Genomic DNA, 25,739 nt, shown 5'->3' with positions numbered 1-25,739 from the left:
TGTAAATATATGTTAAAATAACAGCTAACTAAGAGATTTAGTACATTAAACTCTGATACTTACTTGAGTCTAATGCAATGTTTTCAATTTCTTTTACCAATAAGATACGTCACAATTTTAATTTTTTTTATAGTATGCACTTCATGCAATTTTAATTATGTTTACAATTAACCTAAGGATGAACAGTAACAAACAAGTAATAATATAATATGAACGAGTTAAGGAAAAAGGTGGTAGAAGCTCCTGAAATGTTTGGTGGTTTTCTTCAAAGATTTGATTGTGCTTAGATAGTGTCTGGGACTGCACTACCATGGTTTCAGATATCATACTATTCTAAAACTAGTTACTATAATAAAAAGAGATAGTATCTAAATGATGCAAAGGGGTTGTGTGCCGTTTCTTTCAACTTGAAAAGTATATAGTGCGATAGTAGAAAGACAAGCACTACGAATTACAGGAGAATTTCTTCAGTCATAATACATTTTAGGAGTTACCACCTAAAGAGTATGAAACGTGACTACTTTTCTGTTATATTAGAAACAAGTTTTTTGTCTTTCATTCATGGTGCCATGTTCTTAATATAGAGAGAATTCTAAATCCATAGAGACCTTCTTTTTGGATAAAACGAGAAAGGTCAATTTAAGAAAAAAAAAATGTATGTTGTAATACTTTGAAGTATGTAGATGTAAATTTTTTTTACCAATTTAGATTTTTCAATACAATTTCAGAAAACTTTTCCTTAATATTTTATTTTATTTTCCTCCAAATTTAATTTATTATTTTCTCAGGTCTTGATTTTTATGTGTTTCAGTTGAGTACATATAGGATAAGAATGAGGTATATATGTCATACAGAGATCCTTGCCTTGAATGCTTTGAACCATTCATTTACTAATGATTGTTTAACAATTTTACCGCAGTTGTTGGCAATGCAGATAATATATGTCATTCTTCGAAATGTAGCTAATGTAATCGTAAATTATTCCAGGTCCAAGTTCAAAGGAGATACGATTCTAATGAGTAGGCTGCTTCAACTTGAAGCTGTTGGTTAATAAAGCACATTTTTTGGTGTTATTTGTGAACCATAATTAAACTAAATAAATACAGGTAATTGTGTATTGTAATACGCACCTCCTTCTGGACCTTCAAAGACAGTATTTGGTGAAATGAATTCTTTTAATTGCTGTCAAATTATTTTCTTGTGTTCACATATAACATATAAACATTTTTTTTGCAAATTTTAAAATAATATCTTTGGTGTAATCACGTTAGTTTGGATCATACTTTTAAAACTATAGATCCAAGTCTCATACAACCTCGGTGCTGAAATGGAATGTTCAACTTCAAACAAAGCAAAATCTAACATAGATCACTGACATATGCAACTCTTAATGGCGAATATTCAAGTCAAAATTGTTATTATATTTTACCATAAAGAAGACCTCTACAAATCGAGTCAAGAAAACAATAATCTATATGTGCTACCTATGATCTCATTTAGAGAAAATATCTATAAGCAATATATAAAAAAGACATGCAGATAAACTAAGGTTTCATTCTGATGCTTATCTTTATAGTATAATATATATATATTTATATAATCGTATGTTTTAAATACAATAACTTGAGTGTGCTTATAAATCCTACAGAAATATTTCAATTTTCGGGGAGTGACTGCTTGGTGAAATGTTGTTTGAATGTATTTATCTACGGGTCAGCAAATTCCTCGCTCCTATGCGAAGAAGCAATGTAAATATCATGCCATGCTTTCAACAACAAACCCAAGCAAAAATGCATGCACTATCTACTAGCTAATACAGAAGGTTCAATTACTTACTTTATCCTGTTCACAAATAAAGGGAAGAAAGAAAGAAAGAAGGTGTTAAACATTGGACATTGCAGGACATGATAGGGACACAATATAAGTACAGAAACACAAAGGACAGATACATAGATAAAGCAGCAAAGCAGAGACGGCTCTCTTAAACTATTTAAATTACGAGGGACGTTCACATCAAAACTGGAGCAAATGTTTACTGTTATATCAAGAGTGTAGAATTTACAATTATATAGTTGACATTAACGTTCTGGTAATTTTTCTTGCTGTTATATTAATTGTATTAATCGTTATTCAAGATGATAAACATTAAACTCACTGTCAGTACTTGTATTACACAGAGCATTATCATTATTTTTTTACGTTTAATATGCCAATCTTGCTGGAATTTTTGCGAATACTGACAGCACAATGGAGAACAAACTCTGAATAAGACGAGAGTGTACGATGTGCATGTTTAAACAAGATCGCGAATCTCCTCATGGTAATGCCAAAAGAGGAAGTTCAGATACTGAAATAGCAAATGTTGGTATACAGTGTACAGGGAAAGCCAATCTTGAACAAACGATGAGTAAATATTCGCAAAATTGTGGGAAAATATTTACAAGTTTTAAAAATATTAGTGTTCACCCTCACTTGTTCTCTCGTAGGGTGTTTGAACAATAAATTGACCCTACTATCAGAAGATAAAGGGAGTTAGTGTATGCTTCCCTATGAAACAGACCTCTCCTACTATCCCGGTTATGAATATTTAGTTAAAAGCGTAGCTTAAAACGTATTTCTGTAATCCTTTATAATGTGTCCCTTTTTAAAAAAAACATTTAATTCACGTTATGACATGAACGACCCCCATATAAACGGAACTTAATTCATAGACTTTTCTGTTTGACATCATTACTTGAGACCAAAAAATTGTTTGTGACAGAAAACAATTGAGCATTCATTCCACTTACAAATAATTGATCCTCCTCCTCCCTGACTTACAAAAAAAGCCCCTTTAAGAAACAATTTATTAAGATACTCAAAAAAGAGCTAGTTACAAGAAAAATAGAGAGAAGGCTTTTTTTTGGGGGGGAAGCAGAAATAGCACAACACTCACCGATCTGAAAGCCTTTTGATCACACAGCCAACATGTCGATAGGAAAGAAGAAAGACAAGACCAACAATTAGTAACAACAAGAAAAAAGGAAGGGAATGGTGCCCTACAGTTCTCTTTCTTACACCAGGAAGTATTCACTTCCACGTACCGAACACATTAGAAAAAAAAAATAATAACATCGACAAATATGAGTTACAGGGATTACCTAATGCAGAGTGACACAACACTCATCCCACAACATCAAGGCATGCTGGTTTCTTGAGCTTAGGTCCAAAAAAGCCAGAATTGTTGTTGTTCTGAATACTCATAAACAATTGATTGTGTACTGTTTTTCTTTTTACGCATGACGCAATATTAGAAATATATATATAAATGATATTAGTGTTTAATGGAATACAACACTTCTTGCAGTCTTCAAGTTTTTACTTTCAATAATAAAGATAAATAAATACAACAAATCAAAATAATAATTTTGAACTAAAAAATCAAACAATTATCAACTTAAATAAAGCTGTTGTTATTGTGACACAAGAAGCAAAACTTAGAAGAAAAATATTGTGTCATTTCTATTCTGTGTTTGTGTTCAAGAAACTTGCAGTCCTCTACTAAGTAGAGAATACCAATTTGTACTAGGATCTCTAAATATTAACTTAAATCGAAGTAACCAAAGCACTTGAGACATTACTATTATTATTATTGTATTATATTATAACAATATACCATTATTAAGTTTAGCATGTGCATTTTTCTCAACTTTCACAGTAGATTGATGTTGGAGAATTTTGCCTCGAAAATAACACAATGTTTGTGTAAAATGTAAGTTCCATATGTTTATTTTGTATGAAATACAGCATACGATCCAGCTTCGGAATTTAAAAGCTTTTCCAGTGCATTTTTCTACATGTATCTTATACTCTTCTCTAATCTATGTGCTTAATGTGTGTGTTTTAAGATCTATCAATTAAATAAATATATGCTTAGCTCCCTGCTTACAGTAACCAAATCGTTATGCTTCAAAAATTTTATGGATACTACGCTACAAATACATACTTCTATACTGTACAGGTGACAGAAGCAATCGCTGACTGGCAAACAAGCCATAAAGTCATATAGTTTTAAGGTTACACAATAAATGGGTTTAAATATGCACCTTACTAGTTTTATTTATTTATTTATACATATTTCTGGGCATTACGGGTACAAATGGCCTTAAGCCCGTCACGTATGAGGGATAACGTCTTTCAGCGAGCGCACTAGCCGAAGAAAGGGAGAAGGAGAAAAAGGAATGAGAAAGGAAGGAAATGGTCTGGAATCTATATTTTAGGTACCATCCTGGCATTTGCCTGGTATGAATGAGGAAAACTCAGGAAAAAACTCACTCAGGATGGATAGCTTCAAAAAGCTATTACATTTTTTCGACCGAGTGTCCACACCGGGAATTGAACCCGAGACAGCTCGCAACAAAGACGAGACCATTAGCGATACGGTACGCGGCACTACCACGTCTTACTAGACAAAAATATTGTAGCGTACAATTCTTCATAATGATATCAGGAGGGCACTACAATGTAATTTTACATATTCTAATTCTTAAGGATTTTGTAATCCTAAAACTGACTTCTATATTATTTTACCTGCCGAAATTTATTCTGTCTTTTTGTCCTTTTCCTTTCTGTTAACTTAAGTATATTTACGAAGAGTGTAAAGTGGATACAGCATGGGCACAAACTGGATATTTATTTACGATGATTATTCCTCTCCTATAGTCGAATATTATTTCCAAACATGTTAGATAGAGTGCTTAGAGGTAATAATACGTGCAGAAGGACGTTGTGCCGTCAGCCAATCTGGGTTCATACGTTGGTGTTCTAACCACTCCTAACTGCACAAGCTTGGAGTTACAGTGCCCATATCCAGACAATATGTACAAAAGAGCCCTCCTTGGTGTCAGGAGTTCAAGAAGTTGACTTTCAGTTATATATTCAGCAGGAGTACTCTAGTGAAAGCAATTTTTTACTCTTTTAAACTTTGTCATCTTTAGAAATGTATGACACTTTTAGTAGGGTTGAAAAACTCTTCTTCTCTCATTTGAGTGCAGTATTTATCCTTATGGAAAGTGGACACTACACTAGTGACCACATCCAAGTCCATCCAAGTCCTTGCATAGATCTTCAGACAGAAGAATATCACGAAGTGGCCTATGTATTATCTTTTGACTAGTCTCAGTTCGGATGTGTAGCATGAGGTTATACTTCCAGACCCTATGCGTCCTAACCAGTCCTCAGCACTTTATACGTTAATCTTCCGCTTTCTGAGGAGTCCCACTCTTTCTGCCACATAACTATGACTTTTACCCTAACATCTGCCAGAAAGTGACACGGTTATTCCATACGCTATCACTGAAGCCATTAACTCATCATAGTATCTACATAATAGATATGGATGTGGGTGGAACTTCCATTGTCCCAATGAGACTGTGCGATGTTACTTGCCTTATTACATGCATATTGTATATGTAATTGGGAGTTCCACTTCTCATAAGTCGATGCCTAGATATCTGGTGCATTTTTACTCTATTTTATGTTACAGCCACCATATTTTACTTTGAATTTCGCTTAAGTTTTTCCTTAAAGGGCATATAAACAACCTTAGGTGACGAGATTGTTAGCTTATTTTCGTCATACTAGTCTTTGAGTCCTACCAAAATGGGATAACTTATTTCTTCTAATTCTCTACGAAAACTTCCACTATTATAAGCAAGTCATCCGCACATGCCACTAGATTTGCAACTTATGGATTCTCTGCAGCTCCGTAAGAAGTGGTTCAATTGTAACATTCCAGAAGACTGGTCCGTATACAGAATCTTGGAGACAACCCTCCGTATTAACCTTAGGTAGGATAATTAGATAGATAATAGTTTCTGAAACATGGACAATAGTTTCTGTATAATTTATCGAACTGCTTTGGAAGGTCTCACAGTTCTTGAGCTAAGATAATATTTTCTTTCACTTTTGGCATCCGACACCACGTATGTTCCGACTCTTGTTCTCAAAGGTCTTCTCTGCTTCTCTTGGTTCTCTAAATAGTGATGTGGATATTGTTCGACATCCATTCTTTTCCATTTTCTTTTCACTTAACTGATATTGATTATCGAAATTAATTGTACTGTACAAGTAAAATTCAATCACTTGTGAGTCAAAGGACTTTCTTTGGTAGAAAATGAATTCTAGTGGCTCCAGATTAAGTTCATGTAACCATTTTACAAAATGCGATATAATGCAATTTGAAGCGTTTTCGCGATGACTTCTAAAAATTTATTTATATTTTACTTATACATAAGCAGTGATTTTTTTCTGTTCCTTGGTGTGTAACTGCTAAAATGATCTTTTTGTTTTTTTATTAATCTCTTTACTCTCCTTGAACACTTGGTGTTGATCACATTTTATCATCTTATGTGTTAAAGCAAATACGCATTTAAGTACGTGCTATATAGTGAAACTCAGTTGTAACACTAGCTTGTTTTGTTATTTTAAAGTAAAAATAAACACTGTTGATTTTAGTAAAAAAATGTTAAAACAGGAATTTGATTCGATTCAGAGGAAAAAAAGTCAAAGTAACTGATAGTTTAAAGGTCACGAGAAATGATAAATTATACTGATTTTTTGTAATGAGAACTACTGAACCATCAAAATGTAATTTTGTATCCTTGAAGTAGTCTTTTCTCAATATATGTGTATTTCCTGGGAATATCACGCAGATAAATAAGAGAAATGTATTAAAAATGGGTAGTTCTTGAAGTAAAGACATACATAAGCAACTTCATAGATAGATGTGAGCATCCCAAGTAGTTCTTTTATATTCTTTTTTTTTTTTTTTTTTTATCAATTTTGGAAGGGTAAAATATGTCTATACGTCAAGACATTTGCTGCAATCTTTGTCATTTTTCATTCGGCAACTCGCATTTGATGGGCCCTATATGTCTTTACCATTGATTGTAATCCAAAAATATCTACAGATAATAAGGAAATAACAATCTGTGCATGAAGTAGAAAGGAAAGTTGATCACATAACAGGAAACACGAATTTAAAGAATGGAAGCAAGTTGAAACATGCTCCTTCAAATTAGTTCGTTAGATTAATTTTTTCCTTCTCCTTTTAAAATACATATATCTCTTCATATTTTATTAAGAATTATTTACAAATCCAATTTTTGAGAGAATAAGTTGTTATTATGGTATATTGATAATTTCGAAAGCACGAACCATGAGAGTAATAGAGTGGAAGATGAAAATTACAGTGATATCAATAATAATCACCAACCCTATATAATCTAATATGACTTACTAAATGCTAACTAGGTAAACGAAAAAAATGTGGGATCTGTTGCATCATTTAAACAAGGGAGAAATGTGGCTACACTGCGTCAAAGCTATCTTTCTCTAGCTTTAAATATTGACTCTCCCAATCTCTTAATATTATCAGTATCGTTTTTATTTCTAAATTTCTAACTTTTTTTTTATTCAACTACACGCCTCAGAAAAAATCAATTTCACCATCGAATCTCAACAGACACTAAACCATGGTATATCTAAATGTAATGTGCTATGCTATAACAAACTATTGAATTATTAATTCTAATCCTAACAAATAAGTATTCAGGAAAATAGTTTCATGATTGACCATTAATCTAACAACTAAATTGAATTGATAAGAACATTTTGCTGACAAATACTTGGTTTGAAGACTTACTTTCTACGTAACATAAATTAAGATTTTAATTAATGACTGTCACATATATGTACTACGTACCATGCCGAATTATACATAAAATAATATTATACTACATGCTTATACATACAGAGATGGATTGTTTAATATATATTGATCCAATTTACTTGAGTAAGTTTTACTTCATATATCCAAGCATCATTATTAACTCATTAGTTATTTCGCACACAGGCAACACGTTGAAAAGTCTGTGTGAAAGAGCACTCCCGTAAGAATACGTTCGGAAGTGTTGTGCTAACCTCAGAATATAAGATCTTTGACCTAATTAAAAATAGATACCCCATTCACAACGATACTTATACCCTAATTTTTTAAATTATAAATAGAATTAAATACTAAAATGAACGGTTTCTCGAAACAAAGGTTTTAAATGTTTTCTAGTATTGAACTAGTGCAGTGATTTACCCACATATATACAATCCATTATATATATGTGTGTTATCCGTTCATATTATGTTACACATGATTATAAGATTTTGTCACATATACTTGGAAGCGTTCATAATTTAAGATAAAAATCTATTTAGCAATTTAATAAGTACATTTAAATGCATATGTATATATAAGTGAATTATTCCATCTCTGGATGCATGGGATATTAATCATGTAACATACATAAGTATAAACAAGTAACAAATATATACTGTAGTAAATTTGAACGTAACATGTAGACCACAACATTACATTATTACACACTAACAATATATAACTCCAAAAATACACTCATACCGTTAAATTCAATGACTAAACAAAATCCCCCACTCAGAGCATTTGAAATGGTTAACTTACTGTTACCTGCAACGTAACAGTCCTACCTCTGCATAATGTTCCTCATTTTGTTGTAGAAGGTCCACACAAAGTTCAGCCAGATGAATGAGATCCTCGAGTTTTTTGCTAGGAGCAACGGTTACTTCCCCACTAAGATCATCTGAAATTGGTAGTGGTCAAAATGGAAGCAAATAAAAGTAAGATCTAGAACTCTCAAAGATACTTCTTTTGTTTTCATTCTTAATACACATAGTAGTACACAACATATTTCACAATTTCTTTACGGTGTTATTTTCGATGATCATTTGCTACTTACGTGAGGGCAAGACTCATTGCCATTCTTAAAATTTCTTTTGTTTTTACGAATGGTAATTTATTAAGAGAATGTTCAAGTAAAATAAACGTTCAAAATAATCGTAAAACGAAAGAAAATGAAGCAAAACTAAAATTTATAGAATAAAACGTCATAAATTTTGAAAGTACTTCTTTCCACAGAGTAGTAGAAGTTTGGATTTACTATTTTCAGCAGTGAAGGGAGTCATGAGCAAGGGATATACGATGACTCAATGTTAGATTGTTCATCTTAAGCTCAACGGTTTCTATTTAATCTCTGTGAGCTTGTAGTGGACAACACTGTACCCATGGTGTTTTCCTGAAATTCTCCCATTTTCTTCAACTCACTAATTCTTCAATTCTCATTCAAACCAAACCTAACCACTTGAAGTACCGGTCCGGTTTGTAGGCCTGAACCGCTCTGTTAGTGACTGGTGGAACTACGTCCAGCCAAACACGTGGTCAGCGCGCTGCGTCGCCATATTGCTAACCGGCGTATCGGGAACTTTCTAAACCTAGTGGCCGTCACGTCTTTTATTCACGTGACTCCCCAGTTTTGCTTCACGACACTGGGTGACGCCGAAAATTGGGTAAGCACGAGCCGGGAATCGAATCTGACCGCATAAATCGAACGCTATAACCACTAGACTACGGTTTCTCCCCTTCAATTCTCAATAACTTGTATTTATCATCCGTCTCCTTTAGCATAAGGGGAATAACCAAAGAACATTAAACTAAAGATCCCAATTCTTAGGCTAGTTTTAGACAGAAGCATTTATCGTAGCATTTCTCGTAGCAGATGTGCTGCCAAAAATCTCGTATAATATTCTATGCCATCAAAAGTATATGGTGCTTCTACATGGTAGTATTTTGATAAGCATCTTGTCGTGACGTAGCAAACAAATGACTGGAAAAGAACGCAATTATGACTCCGAAACTAAAGCATGAGGTAGCTAAAGCTATAGTGATGGTAACAACAGTTCTCGCCGATTATATTAAAAAACAAAAACTACAAAGAAGTATGTGAGCAAAGAGCATCCTTACTCCAACTCATTTTTCTTTACTACAATTCAATTTCCCACACAATACAAAGTTCATGGATATTTGGCACAAACTCTTTCGCATCCTTTTAACACACCATGGCGCTGCAATCGGACCAGAAGTGCTGGAGAAAATGCTACGAAATAGAGTAGGTTCTATCGACAAGAAATGCCATAGGATATGCTATGGCATGGGAAATGCTATAGCATTTGCTACTTTACACGGTAGGATATCAATGATACGATTTTTGCTACGAGGAATGCTACGATGAATGCTTCCGTCTAAAACTAGACTTAATATACTACGCATGAGTAGTGTTTCCTAATTGATTACAAAAATGTCCTTGTACTTAGAATTTCTTTCACATGTAGCTATGTTTCTAACATATCTTGTTTCTAATGTTGTTACTATGTTTCTAACATAGGGTTTATCTTCATGTTCTTGAAGGAATAAAAGAGAAAGGAAAATTAAGGTTAAAATTAAGAGGGTAGCCTACATGAATCCACCCCATATGTAGGCGTTTTTTTTTTTTAAAATCAATTCACAATTTATGCCACCTAGCTTCCGAATCTGGCAATTCTTAGGTGTCAATTGACCTCTTGAAAAATACCTACACACAGTGTCATATTCAGGAGCTCAGCACCCCTAGGCACTTTTGCAATCAACGCCCCCAATAATTACACGTTTCTCCACTCTTTCATCCCAAACTTAAAAATACTAACTTAAACACTTGACTAAATTATGCTTAATTAGTGAATTAATAATTCATAACAGTTAATTACCACTTACTAGATGCTACAGCTACAACTACGTAACTAAAAACATGATTTTTTTTTTTTTAAAAAAATATTATTTTATTTTTAAATCTTGCGCCCTTCAAAAATTTTGCGCTCTAGGCACGGGCCTTGTTGACCTAATGGTTAATGCGGCACTACCTACACATGAGATGGATTTATGGGAGGTTTCCTTTTAGTTTTAATTTTCGTTTTCCACTGTTATTTCTTCAAAAACATAGAGGTCGCTTGTGGCTACACGAATAGCGTACTCAGCTTTGGCGAGGAAGACTCAGGTTCGACTCCTGGTGGGAGTTCATGTGATCTGAACCCTACATTAAGCTACAGATCTACGTCTCACAAAAGCTTGGTGCTGAAAAAGACGCAAAAATGCAATCCGATCAATCAATCTTTCAAAAACATGAAGGTAATTTTCATGTATGTTAGTAACGTAGCTGTTTTGTAAGGAAGACATCAATGGCAAGTGGAAGAATATTTCAATAATGAAATAAAGACTTCATTTTATTTTATTTATGTAATCACCAAATTACGTCATAGTGTCAACATGACGTATTTGTCAACTGTGAACATATCCGAAATCATACATGAGTATCTTCTAAATTTAATCCAGCATGTTTTTAAAATTTTCTTTCTTTTCTTTTTTTCTTCCTTTCCCTTGTTTACTTTCGAGCGACGATACAAGAGAAAAATTATCATGATTAGAAAAACATATATAAAAATAAAATAAAAAAGAAAGAAAATGGAGATTTCAATCTATTAACCTCGTTTGATATTCCCTAAAGTGATTTTTGGATGTGCATTTGTGTGTTCGTCATGTATGTATACTCGTTTAGAGGATACGCCATTCAACATATCCGAAACAAATTTTAAACTTAAGGTTTTTGTGTAGTACTCCAGGGATAGACGAGTTTGAATTTTCTTCTTACTCCTAAAGATAAGAGAATTTACCGTAGTGTGAAATAAAACGAAAATTTCTCGAAAATATATACTAATCAAACAACCGATGGTTTACACATCACACACCAAATCCTCTATAGGTGCTAATTCTAACGCAAAGAGTGAAAAAGAGACTGATTGGGACTTGAATACGGGAGCTCCGGCGTATCCACTACGCCAACTAGTCCGCTTCCCAGAACAGCCACCCAGTCTCTCACTCTCGAAGGTTGGTGCTCTCATCTCGGTCCACGAGGGTTGTACCACAGACCTCTGCTGTGATTGGACAACACTGTACCGAACATTTTTATGACGGTTGTGATTTCACATATACTAATAAAGGAGGAAACAACTTGACTGGATGGCGAAGTGGTTAAGGCATTCGCACGGTATGCCAGAGGTCCCGGGTTCGAGTCTCAGTCGAGTCAGTCATTTTTCATTATTTGCTTTCTCGAAAATAGCTCCAATAATTTCGTTTTGATTTTGTTTATATTTGATAAATCAGTGTTTCATCATTAACCCTATAATACGTCGTTTTTTTCTGAAAAAAAAAATCCAATAACACTTGGAGATGTTCATTCCAGACAAGTTTCTCGAAAACGACTAAGACGATTTTTTTTTTTTTCGTATTTCATAAATAAATGTTTCATTAACAACCCTACCAGAATGCATATGCCATTTTTCCTGAATCCACAAGAGATGGTTTATTCTTTTGAGTAAGTTTTCTTCCGGAATATTTTCCCACAAAAGACTTACGCAATTTTGTTCGTATTTCATAAATAAAGATTTCATTAGTAGCTCTATAATGCGACATTTGTTATTTCTCATGAAACAATCCACAACGGGTAGTTTACTCTTGGATGTGAGTTTCCTTCAAACTAAGTTTGCTGAGAACGTGTATTAAAATTTTGCTCATATTTTATGAACAAATGCTTCTACAAAAATTGCAGCATGACATTATTTAAAACGAGAGTGAGAAAGTTTAGTGTAGTGGACCGCATTTTTACTTATATGTTTGTTTATATGTTTACGTTAGAATTACTTGAAATAAGAAAAAATGGCACAAATTTTACTTGAACAAACCTTTTCATTTTTCCTCCAACTCAGCACGATTTTTCGATAAATTAATGAGTAGAGTATATTATTATTATTAATATAATAATAATAATAATAATAATATAATAATAATACATAATGCATAATATATACTTTTGTTCATAATAAATAATTTTAACAATAATATGCAAATATTTGTTACTTTCGTGTAGTTATCATTAAAAAAAATGATAATTCTAATTCTTTTAGTTTAGAAAAGAAATTCAACATACCAAAACAATAAAATTTATTACTTAAATGCAGTATCAAGGATCTTAAGAATTATAAAATGATCTGTAACACCATATTTTTATGAAAATAGTCAAGAAAAGAATAATTTCAGAATGTCAAGAATTGACAAAATATCTGCTCATAATAGAACACTAATTTGGGCAGATTAAAAAATAATTCAAATCTCAAAGCAAGTGGGTTTCGTTTCACAGTGTAAAATTACGGTAGACTTCCAAACTACGCGAATTCAATACTCAAACTTCAAGTAGTGCATCTGTAACTAATGGTTGCAATAGAATAATAAGATCAAAGATAGAACCTCTTTCTTGAACGCTGAATCCGTATCAAAAAGCCACTATTCGCCATTTCTTATTGTTTTTAATCTATGGAAATTAACATTACAATCGGAAGTGTTAACTGATGTCCATCACTTAGGATTGCAACGCGTATTCTTGGTACCGAATATTAAAAAAAAAAAAAAAAAAAAAAAAAAAAAACTATTTTTGTTTTATCCACTATGCGATCAGTGTTATAACCAAAAATATCGTAATTTTCACCACTTTCGGTCTCAACAGGTAGATAATAGTCGAGACATAACTCATTCTTGGGACGCTCAATCTTCATCAAAATATTTTTTTTTTATATCTCTTATAGTTTTCGCTCTATGCAAATAAGTATAGAAACCTAAAGTACTAGTAAATTCCAACCACTTCCGGTTTTGGTAAGGTGCTGCAGGTGATGATTGCATGTTCTCTTTAAGACACTGAATCGACATCTGAAAACCGCTTGTCGCTATTTATTACCGTTTTTGTTCTATGATGATCAACGTTAAAAACCGAAACGATTGATTTCTACCACTTCCGGTTTGAACAAGAGTTTAATGAAGGAGATGGAACTTATTTTTTGAACGTTAAATAGGTGACATAAAACCGATTCGTAATATTTTTTACCGTTTTTGATCTCACACTTGTCGACAGACGAATGGACGGACATGGCCGTTCTACAAGATTTCAGACACTTTTGTACAGCATAGTTTGGAAGTCTAAAAAATAGTTGTAGTATTTTATGTAAGTCTGAAATTTTGTTAAAACGTTAAACACTGTTTACATCTCTTAATTTGAAGTCAATAGCAGGCAGGGCCGGATTAAGGGGGGGGGGGGCTTAGGAGGGCTCTAGCCCTGGGTCCTCTAATCTGATCAAAATCCCAACTGGCTATCTAAAATTAATCATAAAGATACAATCATCATAAAATAAAATATGACCAAAAATATGAAGCATATTCCCTTAACTTTTCTACTGTACTTTCACAGAAAAGTATTAGGCGAAGCCAGCAAGAGCCACATATTTTTTCTAGCCCCGGGCCTTCAGATGGATTAATCCGGTCCTGAGTCCAGTTGTAGGTGGTCACCAGGAAGTGTACATGCCTACCAACTACAAATTCTTTTATCAGTAACTATGAGCCAAATGGGGTAATTTGAAAAAAAAAAAAATTTTTTTTGACATAAAGAAGACTATTATCTGGAAGTTACTGGAAACTACAATCGAATTGAATCATTCATTCACATAACACTTATTAACAGAAAACGTAAAAGAAAAGATATGCACTTTTGTCATAACTACTCAATCAAATTAATAACATAGGGCCTTATGCAGAATCTTTCTGAAGTGTGTTTAGAATTACACTAAAGAGTTGACTAACATATGTTTCCTGCAGTAGTCAGACTTTTAGTATGACCCTAATCATCCATCAAAACGACTCTGCATAAGGCGGATTATAACCGAAACATGGAATTAACTAATCATATGGAGTTATAGTTAATTATCAATGAACAACGAAAGCGGCTAACACATTGCCTAGCAGAAACCCTTAAAAATCACACGCATGGGAAATTAAAGTACGCATTTGTTTTAATTTGTGAAGGAAAAAAAAAAACTAGCTTCAATTAATATTCTACACTATTTTAGATTAACTCTTTCGCTGCGAAAATCGACTTTAGTCGATCTAAAAATTTTCGCCTTTCGCTGTGGAAATCGATTTTAGTCCACAACGTCTATTTTTGTTTATACTTCGCTGCAAATAATAGATATCAGTCGCTCATTCTGTACAGAACGTGTGCTAGTGATAATGCGTTGCATTGTGCTGCCAACTGGCGGCAATTTCTTCAAACTGCAGTTAAGCACGAATGAGTACGATAGCTTTGCGTTATTCTGTTGTGGTGTGTTTGTGGATTTGAGGCTAGCTAAGTACAGCAGAAAACAATGCCGGACAACAGTAAGACAATCAGTGACAGTCAGATAACTGCAGTTTTGCTACATTCTGATTCAGATGTGTCAGGAGATGAGGGTGAAGTTGACAGTCTTTCAGATTTGGAATCTGGGAGAGTTCTGCTTTTAGCAGAGGTCAAAGTACAATTTGTGATGAACCCGATGTTTGTTTGTAGGAAGTGTCGAACGACGTACGCCATGGCCATTTGCTGATGTTCAGCCGTTTATATAGCTTATGTACTTCTTTAAAAAAGTAGTGTCTTTAAATCATATTTGACGGAAATGTGAAAATTTCATTTTTTGGCTGCTTAATTCCTCCTTTTCTAGGAACAACCCGAAAATTTATTCCGTAGCGAAAGGGTTAAAATATGAGTTTTGGATCTGTTAACGGAAGCCTATTTTGATACGCGATGCTACCATATATCAAACATCGAAACAAGATTGTTTTTAATACCAATAATTATACAACTTTTGTCAGAGTGATTTTCTGGCAACAAACATTACCTTGAACGGCTGCTTCAGTACCACCTGGCGGACGGCAGGAAAAAGAAGAGAAAAGATAGTTATGAATAACCAGTTTGTAAAGTGGAGTTACGAAAACATCTTAAAAAAAAAAAAAAAAAAAAAAAAAAAAAAAAAAAAAAAAAACACTCACACGAAAGAAGAGGAAGAAATCTGCGACTACGAGAAAAAAACTGATTTTATTTGTAGTAAAGGGTGGAGTCTTTATGGCGAAGACAATTACTTCACTTTCCATCTTTATAAAAAGATGAAACTACCGAAATCATATACTTACTTATAGTTTAAAATGTCATTTCAAGCTCATCTTTGTATTTATTAAAATCTGTAAATTTAACGAAGTTCATCTCATCTGATATTGGTTGAAATTAAACAGTCCATTTGGATGAGAATAATTAATTGTATTTATTTATTTATTTATTACCATATTATGTCACAATGTCCCAAGCATCCTAAGCTTTATAATTTTTTTTTTCAATAGAGTATGCTACGAGTACAAGTAGTATTTACAACGTCACCAAAGTATACTTCGACGCTTCAATTTCAGAGTTACAAGTTGATAAAAATTATTGTCATTAACTATTTTAGCACTGAATGATAAAATGTTGGAAATGTAATTGGCATTATTGAATACATAATATGCACTATTATTGTATAAGAAAGTGCAGTTAGGTTCCAGCAATAAAGCCAAAATACATTATTTTCCTGATCAATCCTGATTATATATTGTTCTCAATGAAACGAAATGTTTAATTTCTATCACTAATAGCATTAGTAGGTATGCTATTGTATGTTTATTAGTACACAGTGCACGAAATTTTTGTTCAAAGTAAAGCTATAATTAGAACACTGTACTCGGGACGACTTTACAGGATTCCAGATGACTATCAAACAGATATGTCAATAAACAAAACATAAACGTGGATTATGTGCATTCATATATTCTAATGTTGTTAACAATGGTTCAGTCATGCTTATTGATGTGAAGCAAAGAGTCACTGTCAAACAAAGAGTTCCTTCAGCGCGTAGTCTTAATAAACCACAGCTCCTAAACAAACTTAATATACAGACTCCACATAGTCGACGTATGGTGGCAGACCTGCTGCTTCTCCATAAAATTATCAATGGCAAAATTGATTCCCAATTATTGGTTTCTGTTCTCAATTTTCGTGCGCCTTCTCGCCTTACTCGTAGTCATAAGTTACTATCATATGTAACACCCAGGCTATCAATTATACAACGTTTTTTATACTTCAGACTGGCATCATTGTATAATAATTTATCTTCAGATATTGATATTTTTGACTCTGAAAATCATTTTAGGAACAAACTAAAGTCACTGTAAAGGATGTCTTTATATATATATATATATATATATATGTGTGTGTGTGTGTGTGTTTTCTTATGTACTTTGTTACATTGTTTCAGTGTAAAATGGACTTAGATCTGTATCTGAAACATTTATTAATAATAAATAAATAAATATGTAATACATAGAAAAGGTGTGTCGAACAGTTTAGAGACTAACGAACTCCGGACAAGAAATTAATCGTGAAGTTGGGTGATAATTTCCACAATATCTAGCAATCTCCAGGGATATTCAATTCAGTGCTAGAAGATGGCTAGTTAATTTATCTTGGTGCATGAAGCGTCAAAAACAATGACAATGTTTTTTTCTTTGTTTTTCTTTCTTGCTGGTAGCTAAGTTGGTAAGGCATTTACCAGGCAAGGGAGGATCAGGTTCGAGTCCCCTATCAGCCCAGCAGTCTTTTTTTTTTTTTTTTTTTGGTACATTATTCTCCTGTTGTTTCATATCTACTTGCATGAAGTTATTTAAATAATCTTAAAATTTGTGTCATTACGTCTTCGACCTTTCCAGAAGTTGGATTGAACGTACCCATCTAATGATCTTGCCAAATTTTCTCATATTAACACATCACTATATAGGAAGCGTAATATTCTAAGGTCCGCCTGTTGGAAATAAAATCTCTTTGAAAAAAATTCTCATTAATATGGTGTTTAGAAATAACATTCCTTTATTTTTTCTACCACTGGAAAATAATAATGAAAATAATTCCCGATTTTAACATTAAACCCGATATCAGTGGACAGCCTTTAATGTTAAACTAAAACGTGATATATATATATATCAAATCTTACCTTCTATCTTAGCTTCTTCTGATAACCTTGTATAATTTACAAGAGCAGCAGTCTCCAAAGATTTCTTGATCATTCCTCTCACTTCTTCAGGAGGAACAGGGGTTACAATGTCTTTCATTAAAACCTGAAATAGAAATTTATACATATATATTGTCGATTCATACATTTAATTGGTAAATCGGTACTATACTTTAGGTAATGTGTTCGCCGTGTAATACCGGGTCCATCCTTCATATTTAGTAGATGAAGTATATTTTTATTTTTTATTTTTGATCAAATGGATAGACACTTAAATGTTCAAATTTCATTTGTTTTCTTTATTATTAGAAAAAAAATGTCCTTTTCTTCATTTCAGTTTGTAAGCCAACTGAATACTAAAATTTGAATATCTTAACCTCTTCCTGTAGTGTTTATGATATTACAGGAAGGTAGTTTCATCCAGGAAAAGTAGATTTCCAGTTTCTCCTTTAAAGAGGGAAAAAAGCCAGAAGCTGTTCTTTCTATGAAGTACTGTACTACTAATACGTTCAAATATATAATTTTAATAGAAATAGAAAGCAATTTTCATGAACAAGAGAACTGACAGCAATTACTAATTATTTTTTTTCATTTTATTTCGCTTATCTAAGTTAGAAGTAATAATCTATTCCTTACCCTTTCTAACAACGACAATGTTGCTTTCAAAGCACCTTCTGGTCTACCAAATGGAAAGCAGTACCTAGAAGATTATGTTAATTGTATAAGCAACAACAATAAACCTTGTTAGAAATGAAACACATACACATGAAAATACAAAATGTGGTAATAAGTATTCTGCATGCTTGTTAGTTACAATAAATTACTATTATTAAGTGACGATTATTAGTATTAGTACGTATTTATATCAAATTTGAATCTGTAACTACCATTAAAGATTTTGAAGTATCATCATAGCCATTCCTCAAAATTTTGCTACAACTATTTTTTACTTTTACATATGAAACAACTAACGGTGTTAAATTATAGCTTTCTGATAAACGAAAAAACTTGTGTTAGTTTTTAATTGATTAATGGTACGTAGACAAGAACATAATTTGAAGAATTAGACCTCAAAGAGTAAGGAAATTTACAATATACGTTGTTACCAATTTAATAATAAATATAGCTTTTTCCGGGGGGGGGGGGGTAATAAATTTTAAAATATTGATTACAGAAGTAATCTATGAATCACAATTGGTTCATTTTCTTTTGGAAAGAACAGTAGAGTTTTCTTTCCGATTTAAAAATACAAGAAAATTAGAAAAAACAAAAATGGATCAAAAGATTGCGATCTTGCCCAATAATTAGTTTTTGAATCAAGGGGGCACAAAATTTTTAAACGATTTCTAAATCGAGTTTTCGTATCTTCTACGTAATAAGCACATCATAGTGGGTTAAGTGATGGTTTGGGTTTGGCTACACTATATGTAGTTCTCCAGATGTAAGGCCTACAAGAAATTTTTTGATGAAATATGTTGGATTTTTTGATCCAAAAACTCATAAAATGCTTCGTGTACTTTTAGGTGCACAATAGCTATGAAGCAAATCTTAATGGAAAACTACAGGTAAATCCTTTATAATTATTAATTAAATCTATCTTTGAGTGTTGAAATTATGTCAAGGTACTAACAATTATGTGAATAGAGACAAATATTAAGGAAATTCAAATTTATGATAGAGATAAATTTCACCGAGTGTAATGAAATGAAAACGTCAAGAAAGAAATGCGTAATTCTCAACAAGTAAACAAATATATTTTAAAGATATGATGTGTTTTAAGAAAGGAAAGCCTATAGCCAAGCAGTAGTTAATTTAATATTAAATTAAAATTTTTAAATGCTTTTTTAACAATTTTTAGCAAGTCAGTAAGAAGTAACATTACTAAGTATCACTGTGATTTGTGATAACCGTTGAAGATTAGAAAAAAATCAAGAAAATTAACACAGCCAACCATAATATAATTAGTACTTTATTATTCAGGGATGTTATTTATACCAAGTTATACAGGGCTAGCATAAATGATTCATTCATTTTGAAAAGGATATATTTTCAAAAGTATTACACGTAGGAACACAAAAGATATATGAAAAGAACCACAAGCTCACCAAGTTTATACACCCTCCATAAATATTCCATATGTGCCCTTTTGCTGACATGACACACGTCCAGACGATACTCGAACTCATTCCATACATTTTGTAGCATAAGCTTAGTCCTGTCAATTGTCTGCACTGCAGCACTGATGTGTTCTTTGAGCTCGACTAAGAATTACGGTAGTGGGGGTACGTAAACAAGGTCCTTTACGTTCCCCCACAGGAAGAAGTTGCAGAACGTTGAATCAGAAGATCTGGGAGACCAGGCGCTGTTCCCTTTACACAAGAAACCAGTGTCCTTGCATTGCCGATACTAACGCAAAATGCATTGCTTACATGGCGGTTCCTTTCCGTACTTTCTTCTAAGAGCGCGTTACACAGCTATAACAGTCGAAGATCTGGCATATTCAAGCACACGAAAACTTTTTTCTTGTTTTCTCTCCATTTTCAAGAGGTACTAACCTCGTATTGCCACACTGCCACACCCGATCGGAAAGATAATGGACTCGTGCTGCTACACAGTACAACCTTGGTGAGTTTGTGGTTCTTTTCATATATGCTTTCATGTGTGTACATGCAATACTTCTGAAAATGTAGCCTTTTCAAAATAAATGAATCATTTATGTTAATCCTGTATAATAAAGTTAATATTATAAGAACATATAGGAAGGGAAGAAGAAACTCTACGTTCATTTAGCTTGGGCACAAACGAGATCCATACATGATTTGTGTAAAAGAACTTAAGTTGAATTGTTAATTAATCTATTACCTGAAATTGGTGATTTGGTTTTCTAAAAGAATCCTGAGTCTTTCTTTGATTTCTTGGAACTTTTCCTTCTCTTCATGAGTGACAGTTCCTACTCCATCTGGTCTGAAATATTATTCAAAAATGCTTTCAAAATATGAGTAAATAGGGCAAAATAATAGATTTTTAACTTTTTAATTGCAATTAAATCAAATATTTAATACGGTTTCAAGTTGTTTTATTGTCCTCAATATTCTATTCTGCAAGTTATTCTTACCAACATTAGATGAAAGAAGTTTTAAGAAGCTGTCAGACTAGTAGTGAAACTCAGAAATGGATATAACCATGCATAAGAGACAGATAATCCAAAGAAAAAAATAACATGAACTGACTCAGAAGTTTAGATATGTTGAAATATGTTTAAAATATGTTAAAATATGTATTGACTTTATGTTCCGTTAACACAAAACACTTTCAAATATAATGAATGATAAAATATTAATTAGTTTATTTTTGTATTATGAATTTGAGATGTTCGTGCACACAAATTCTCCATGTTTAATGTGTTCATGCTGGTAATTTCTATGTTTTTTTTTTCTTTCTTCAGATGTCCATGCAAGTAAGACTTATGTTCGAATTGCACATGCTCATAAAATGTTACTGTTAAGAAGAATGTATACTTCTAGTTCAAAACAGAAATAGTATTCAACATGCTAAGAAATATGTTCATTATAATAGCTGCTAGTTCAGTAAAGAACTAGTTTCCATCAGAGGAACTGCAGTAAAATTTTCTTCGTCAATAATATCATGCTTTCTTATTCAATGGTGCAGTCCAATCTAAGAAACCTAATCACTGAATTGTATGTATGAGTTCAAGATCATGCTGAAAATAAATTTTCATGCTAAAAACTGATTCAACTTCAAAATCTGGTTTCAAACTTGTGTGTTCAAATTCAAAACGTTAGGTAATTGAATATTGATATTGATAATACATATTAAAACTTTCTCGGTTTTGAATAAGATTCTTTTTTTTTTTTTTTTTTTTTTTGAAAAAAAAACAACAACATAAAGCTTACCTTTGAAAAGTTACAGCAATATTCGTTAAGAAAATAAATTAATATAAAGATAAGATATGTATTTATTATTACACTTCAACAGAAGTTCTAGAGAGTGTTTTGTCCAGAATTAAGAGGTCAGAAGATAAAAAAAATTAATTGCATCCTTATTGCCTTACTTTCTACTTTTTCTTTTTAAATTTCTAGCAAAAATATGACCTATTGCTCATATTCACCGGCATATCAATAAATATGTGTATAGCAAAGAACAAGTGACAAATAAAAGCCAACACCGGATATAAGTAAGCCAACAATGATTTTTGATTTCGGAATGCTTGTTTGGAATCAAATAGTAATTATTTGATGTCGATTCAATAAATAAATAAATAAAAATATTCTGTAATATTTGATAAACTTCTAACGTCCCTGGTATAGTCCTAAATTTACCATCAATGTTGATCCAGGTATAATAGTAGGTCCAAGAATGTATCTAAAGCTAGGTTACCATGCTGCAAGAATCTATAGCTGTCATTAAAAGATCTTGCAACACTATCTTTCTATTTACTGTTTACACAGTTATAACTTTCTGAAAGCAAGAAAGATACTGCACTCTAGGGGACAAATATTGAACCTCCTCATTAAAAACGTGTATTTTGGCGCGCTTCCCCTCCCCGTCCAAAAGAATCCGGTGTTTCGGAAGCGGCGAAACAGTTTTTCTTTCTTCTTTATGTCAGTGGGAAGGCAATAGCAGGTAGCAAGCAAGACAATCCAGAAAGTTGAACATGGTTTGACTCCTTGCAAAATGAAAAAAAAAAAAAAAAAAAAAAAAAAAAATGTTGCATGTCCCTCTCAAGATTATGTTTACATAGAGAAATATTGTAGGGTTGCAAGATTTTTTTAATGACAGCTACAAGACTCTTGCATCATGGCATCCTAGCTTAAAACATTACCTATTAAGGAATATCCCAACTTAAGAAATAATAATTTTTGGATACAATTCTTGACCTATCATCACACTTGAGTCAAAACAAATCACGGAGCAAGCAAATTGTCGAATGAATTTCTAAATGACTCATATTTAGGTTGGAATCTTATTAGAATACGAAAACGACGAAGAAAATAAAAGTGTCTCATGTAAAATTTACTACGATTAACATTATTTTTTTCTGATCTGAAAGTACTTAGTGAACAAGCAAGTACTCGCTTCTTAAGGATTAGTGAAATTCAGAATCCATGAAATATGTCATTTTTTATTTACAACTATTTCTTGCTATCTTTTATTTTAGTGGTGGTCAGTCGTGTTATCTTGGGAGTTCAAGTGTTTATATGGAAAATGTCATTTCAGTTTAGTGTTCCTTTTAGCAGCGAGGCTAAATGAGACATGAACTTACAGTTTAACATGGAATCCGAACCTCATGCGCTCTCGCCGGAAATCGAACCCGGGTCTCCCACGCCAAAGATGCGTACGCTAATCGCTTAGTCACGACGGAGCTCTATATACAAAGTGTAATAATAATAATAATAATAATAATAATAATAATAATAATAATAATAATAATAATAATAATAATAATAATAATAATAATAATAATAATAAAGAAAAATATTTAATAAAAACTAAATATTCTAACTTGAAAATACACACAGAATAGAGAAAGAAATTAGAGACAAGCAATGTGAGCTGGTAATTGGTTAATTTTCTTTCACCAGCATTTAAGAGAGAAAAATTTTTGCTGGTCACACATATACACAAACCATTTTTAAAATAATTCCACACAAAAACAAGTTTATTTTGTTATTGATAATTTCTTTTCATATCAGGTGATCATTCTATATAGTGCGTTTCTTTTGTTCAATTGAAGTACTTTGCAGTAAAGATTTGAGTGTTTTTATGTCTACACCATAAACGGATAAAATACAGGGTGTTTCAAAAAGAATGATCTGATTTTAAAATCCATATGTATTGATAAAAACATACTACAAAAGTGAGATAAATTACAAAATACAAAATCTTCAAGTTTTAGCTATGCTATTACAAATGCCTGTGTGTCCACCAGCAGCAGCATGTACAACATCTAGACGATAACCAAATTCATCATAAACTTTACACAGTAAGAGGCCGACTTGGACTATTACCTTTGCACAAGCATTTTGTCTCTTCAAATTGGCGGTACCAACGACGAATGTTTTTGGATGCAGGCAGATCAATGCCAAAACGCCGACAGAAAGCACGTTGCATCGAAATTATTGACTCAGTCTTTGCAAACTGTAGCATACAAAACGCCTTCTGTTGAGTGGACGCCATCTTACTTCTGACTGACTGCAAACTCAGAAGACACATTGACGGACATCTAATGGCGATTTTTTTAAACTCGAGGGCACGCCCATTCAACAATACTCATTTCCTTGCCGGCAAGTCCTGTGTTCCGTAATGATTACCGTCTTTTTGAAACACGGTGTACTTTCATTGAAGATAATTTAATCCATTGCTAATACTCAATTCTACTCGAAATGTTGAGCTCCCTCGTGGGTAAGCAGTTAGCGTACGTGCTTTTGGCGTGGGAGATCCGGGTTTGATTCCCGGTGAGAGCTCATGTGTTTCGGATCCCATGTTAAACTTTAGGTCCATGTCTCATATAGCCTCACTGCTGAAACTGGTGCTAAACTGAAAATCAAATCAAATCAAAATATTCGAAATGTTATTCTAGCAACATTTTACGTTCTTTTTCAGCTTGGTACATGCGTCAACATAGAAATCAGAACTTTTCTGACACACTGTCATTTCAATTTGTTCTAGAATGTTACAAGAAAAAAAGATAGAAAATAGTGAGTAATATACTAGGTAATCCCAGTTACACGAATAATTTTAATATAGGTCAAATTTTATTTCATGAAGGCCATTTAACTATATTGTAGTCAACCATAACCACACCCGAAGTTCATTAGAAGATTGAATGTCTTCAGAAACAGATCATACTTTTCGCTGTTGATGTATAGATTTGGAGTCTCACGTCCCTTTCCAGGAAAGAGGCTATGTAAGAAGTGGACATACTGTTTGATGTAGGATTCGAACAAATGACATGTACTTACATCGGAAACCGTACTTGGCTAAGGATCATATTAGCATTGACACGGCTAGACTTACTAGAGGTAAATATGCAGTACGTTTTCAAGCTTTTGTTATGTATTCCCATATTCCCATTTAGTCAAAGTATTCCGCTATTTTTTTTAGTTCAACATCCCACAATTATGCACCGAGACTAAGGGAGATGATGATGATGAGATGAATGATAATAGTAGAATAACGAAAGTGGGAGGACACGGGCGAAGCCCAAAGAAACACAAGCAACTATGATTGTCCATCACAAATCCCATTTTGGCGCAGGCTGGAATCGAACCATGGCCCACACGCGCAAGAGGCGAGCGCTCTATCACTGAGTTACCGCGGCCTCCATTTACGTAGTGTTGAAGCATCAACTTCTTCTAATAGTGACTAATTTAATGTAAATATAAACTGAAGCAAATAATTTGTGTTCGAAGACGTTTCGTTTCAAATTGAGACCTATGTAAATTATATAGAAAATGTCACGAGAACTGCATAATTCTTTTCTTAAAATATTCCAATTTTATGTTTTTTTAAAAGAAAAGTTCATTTTTAATCAGTGTTAACAGTGACAGTAAAACACTTGTGAGCTCCTTCACCACTGCTAAAAATACATAAAAAAATTTCCTTGCAGTAACTATGCAGATCAATTTATTTTGCTTTTTTTCAGAGTATATTATTTTTGGGCAACAATTGTTATGTAAATAACATTCTTCTAATACAGGAAAAAGCCATCAGAATTATTTCAAACGCAGACAAATTAGCTCATTGCAGACCTTTGTTTATCAATCTTAAAATTATGACAATAATCAATCTATACCTTTACACAGTACTCCTCTATATAAAAAGTAATCACCGAAATT

At 32.8% G+C, this 25,739-nt stretch overlaps 1 protein-coding gene across 8 annotated transcripts in view; it reads right to left on the bottom strand.

Moving 5' to 3' along the window:
- The window catches only part of Cadps (calcium-dependent secretion activator 1), a 794,056-nt gene that overhangs the window by 57,507 nt on the left and 710,810 nt on the right, over positions 1-25,739 (bottom strand). For 6 of the 8 annotated variants that reach the window (XM_081761521.1, XM_081761520.1, XM_081761522.1 and 3 more), the window contains 5 exons: positions 20,743-20,844; positions 18,517-18,580; positions 17,863-17,986; positions 15,688-15,711; positions 8,539-8,651 (listed from right to left, as the gene is read on the bottom strand). In XM_081761521.1, the coding sequence (XP_081617647.1) occupies positions 8,539-8,651; positions 15,688-15,711; positions 17,863-17,986; positions 18,517-18,580; positions 20,743-20,844 (427 nt within the window). The remainder of the gene's footprint in view (positions 1-8,538; positions 8,652-15,687; positions 15,712-17,862; positions 17,987-18,516; positions 18,581-20,742; positions 20,845-25,739) is intronic. The other 2 variants (XM_081761523.1, XM_081761527.1) reach the window with 1 other exon arrangement.

Source organism: Thermobia domestica, chromosome 6, assembly GCF_964235325.1.
Source record: "Thermobia domestica chromosome 6, izTheDome1.hap1.1, whole genome shotgun sequence".
Classification (NCBI taxonomy): Eukaryota; Metazoa; Arthropoda; class Insecta; order Zygentoma; family Lepismatidae; genus Thermobia; species Thermobia domestica.
This window is presented reverse-complemented; position numbering and strand designations above follow the sequence as displayed.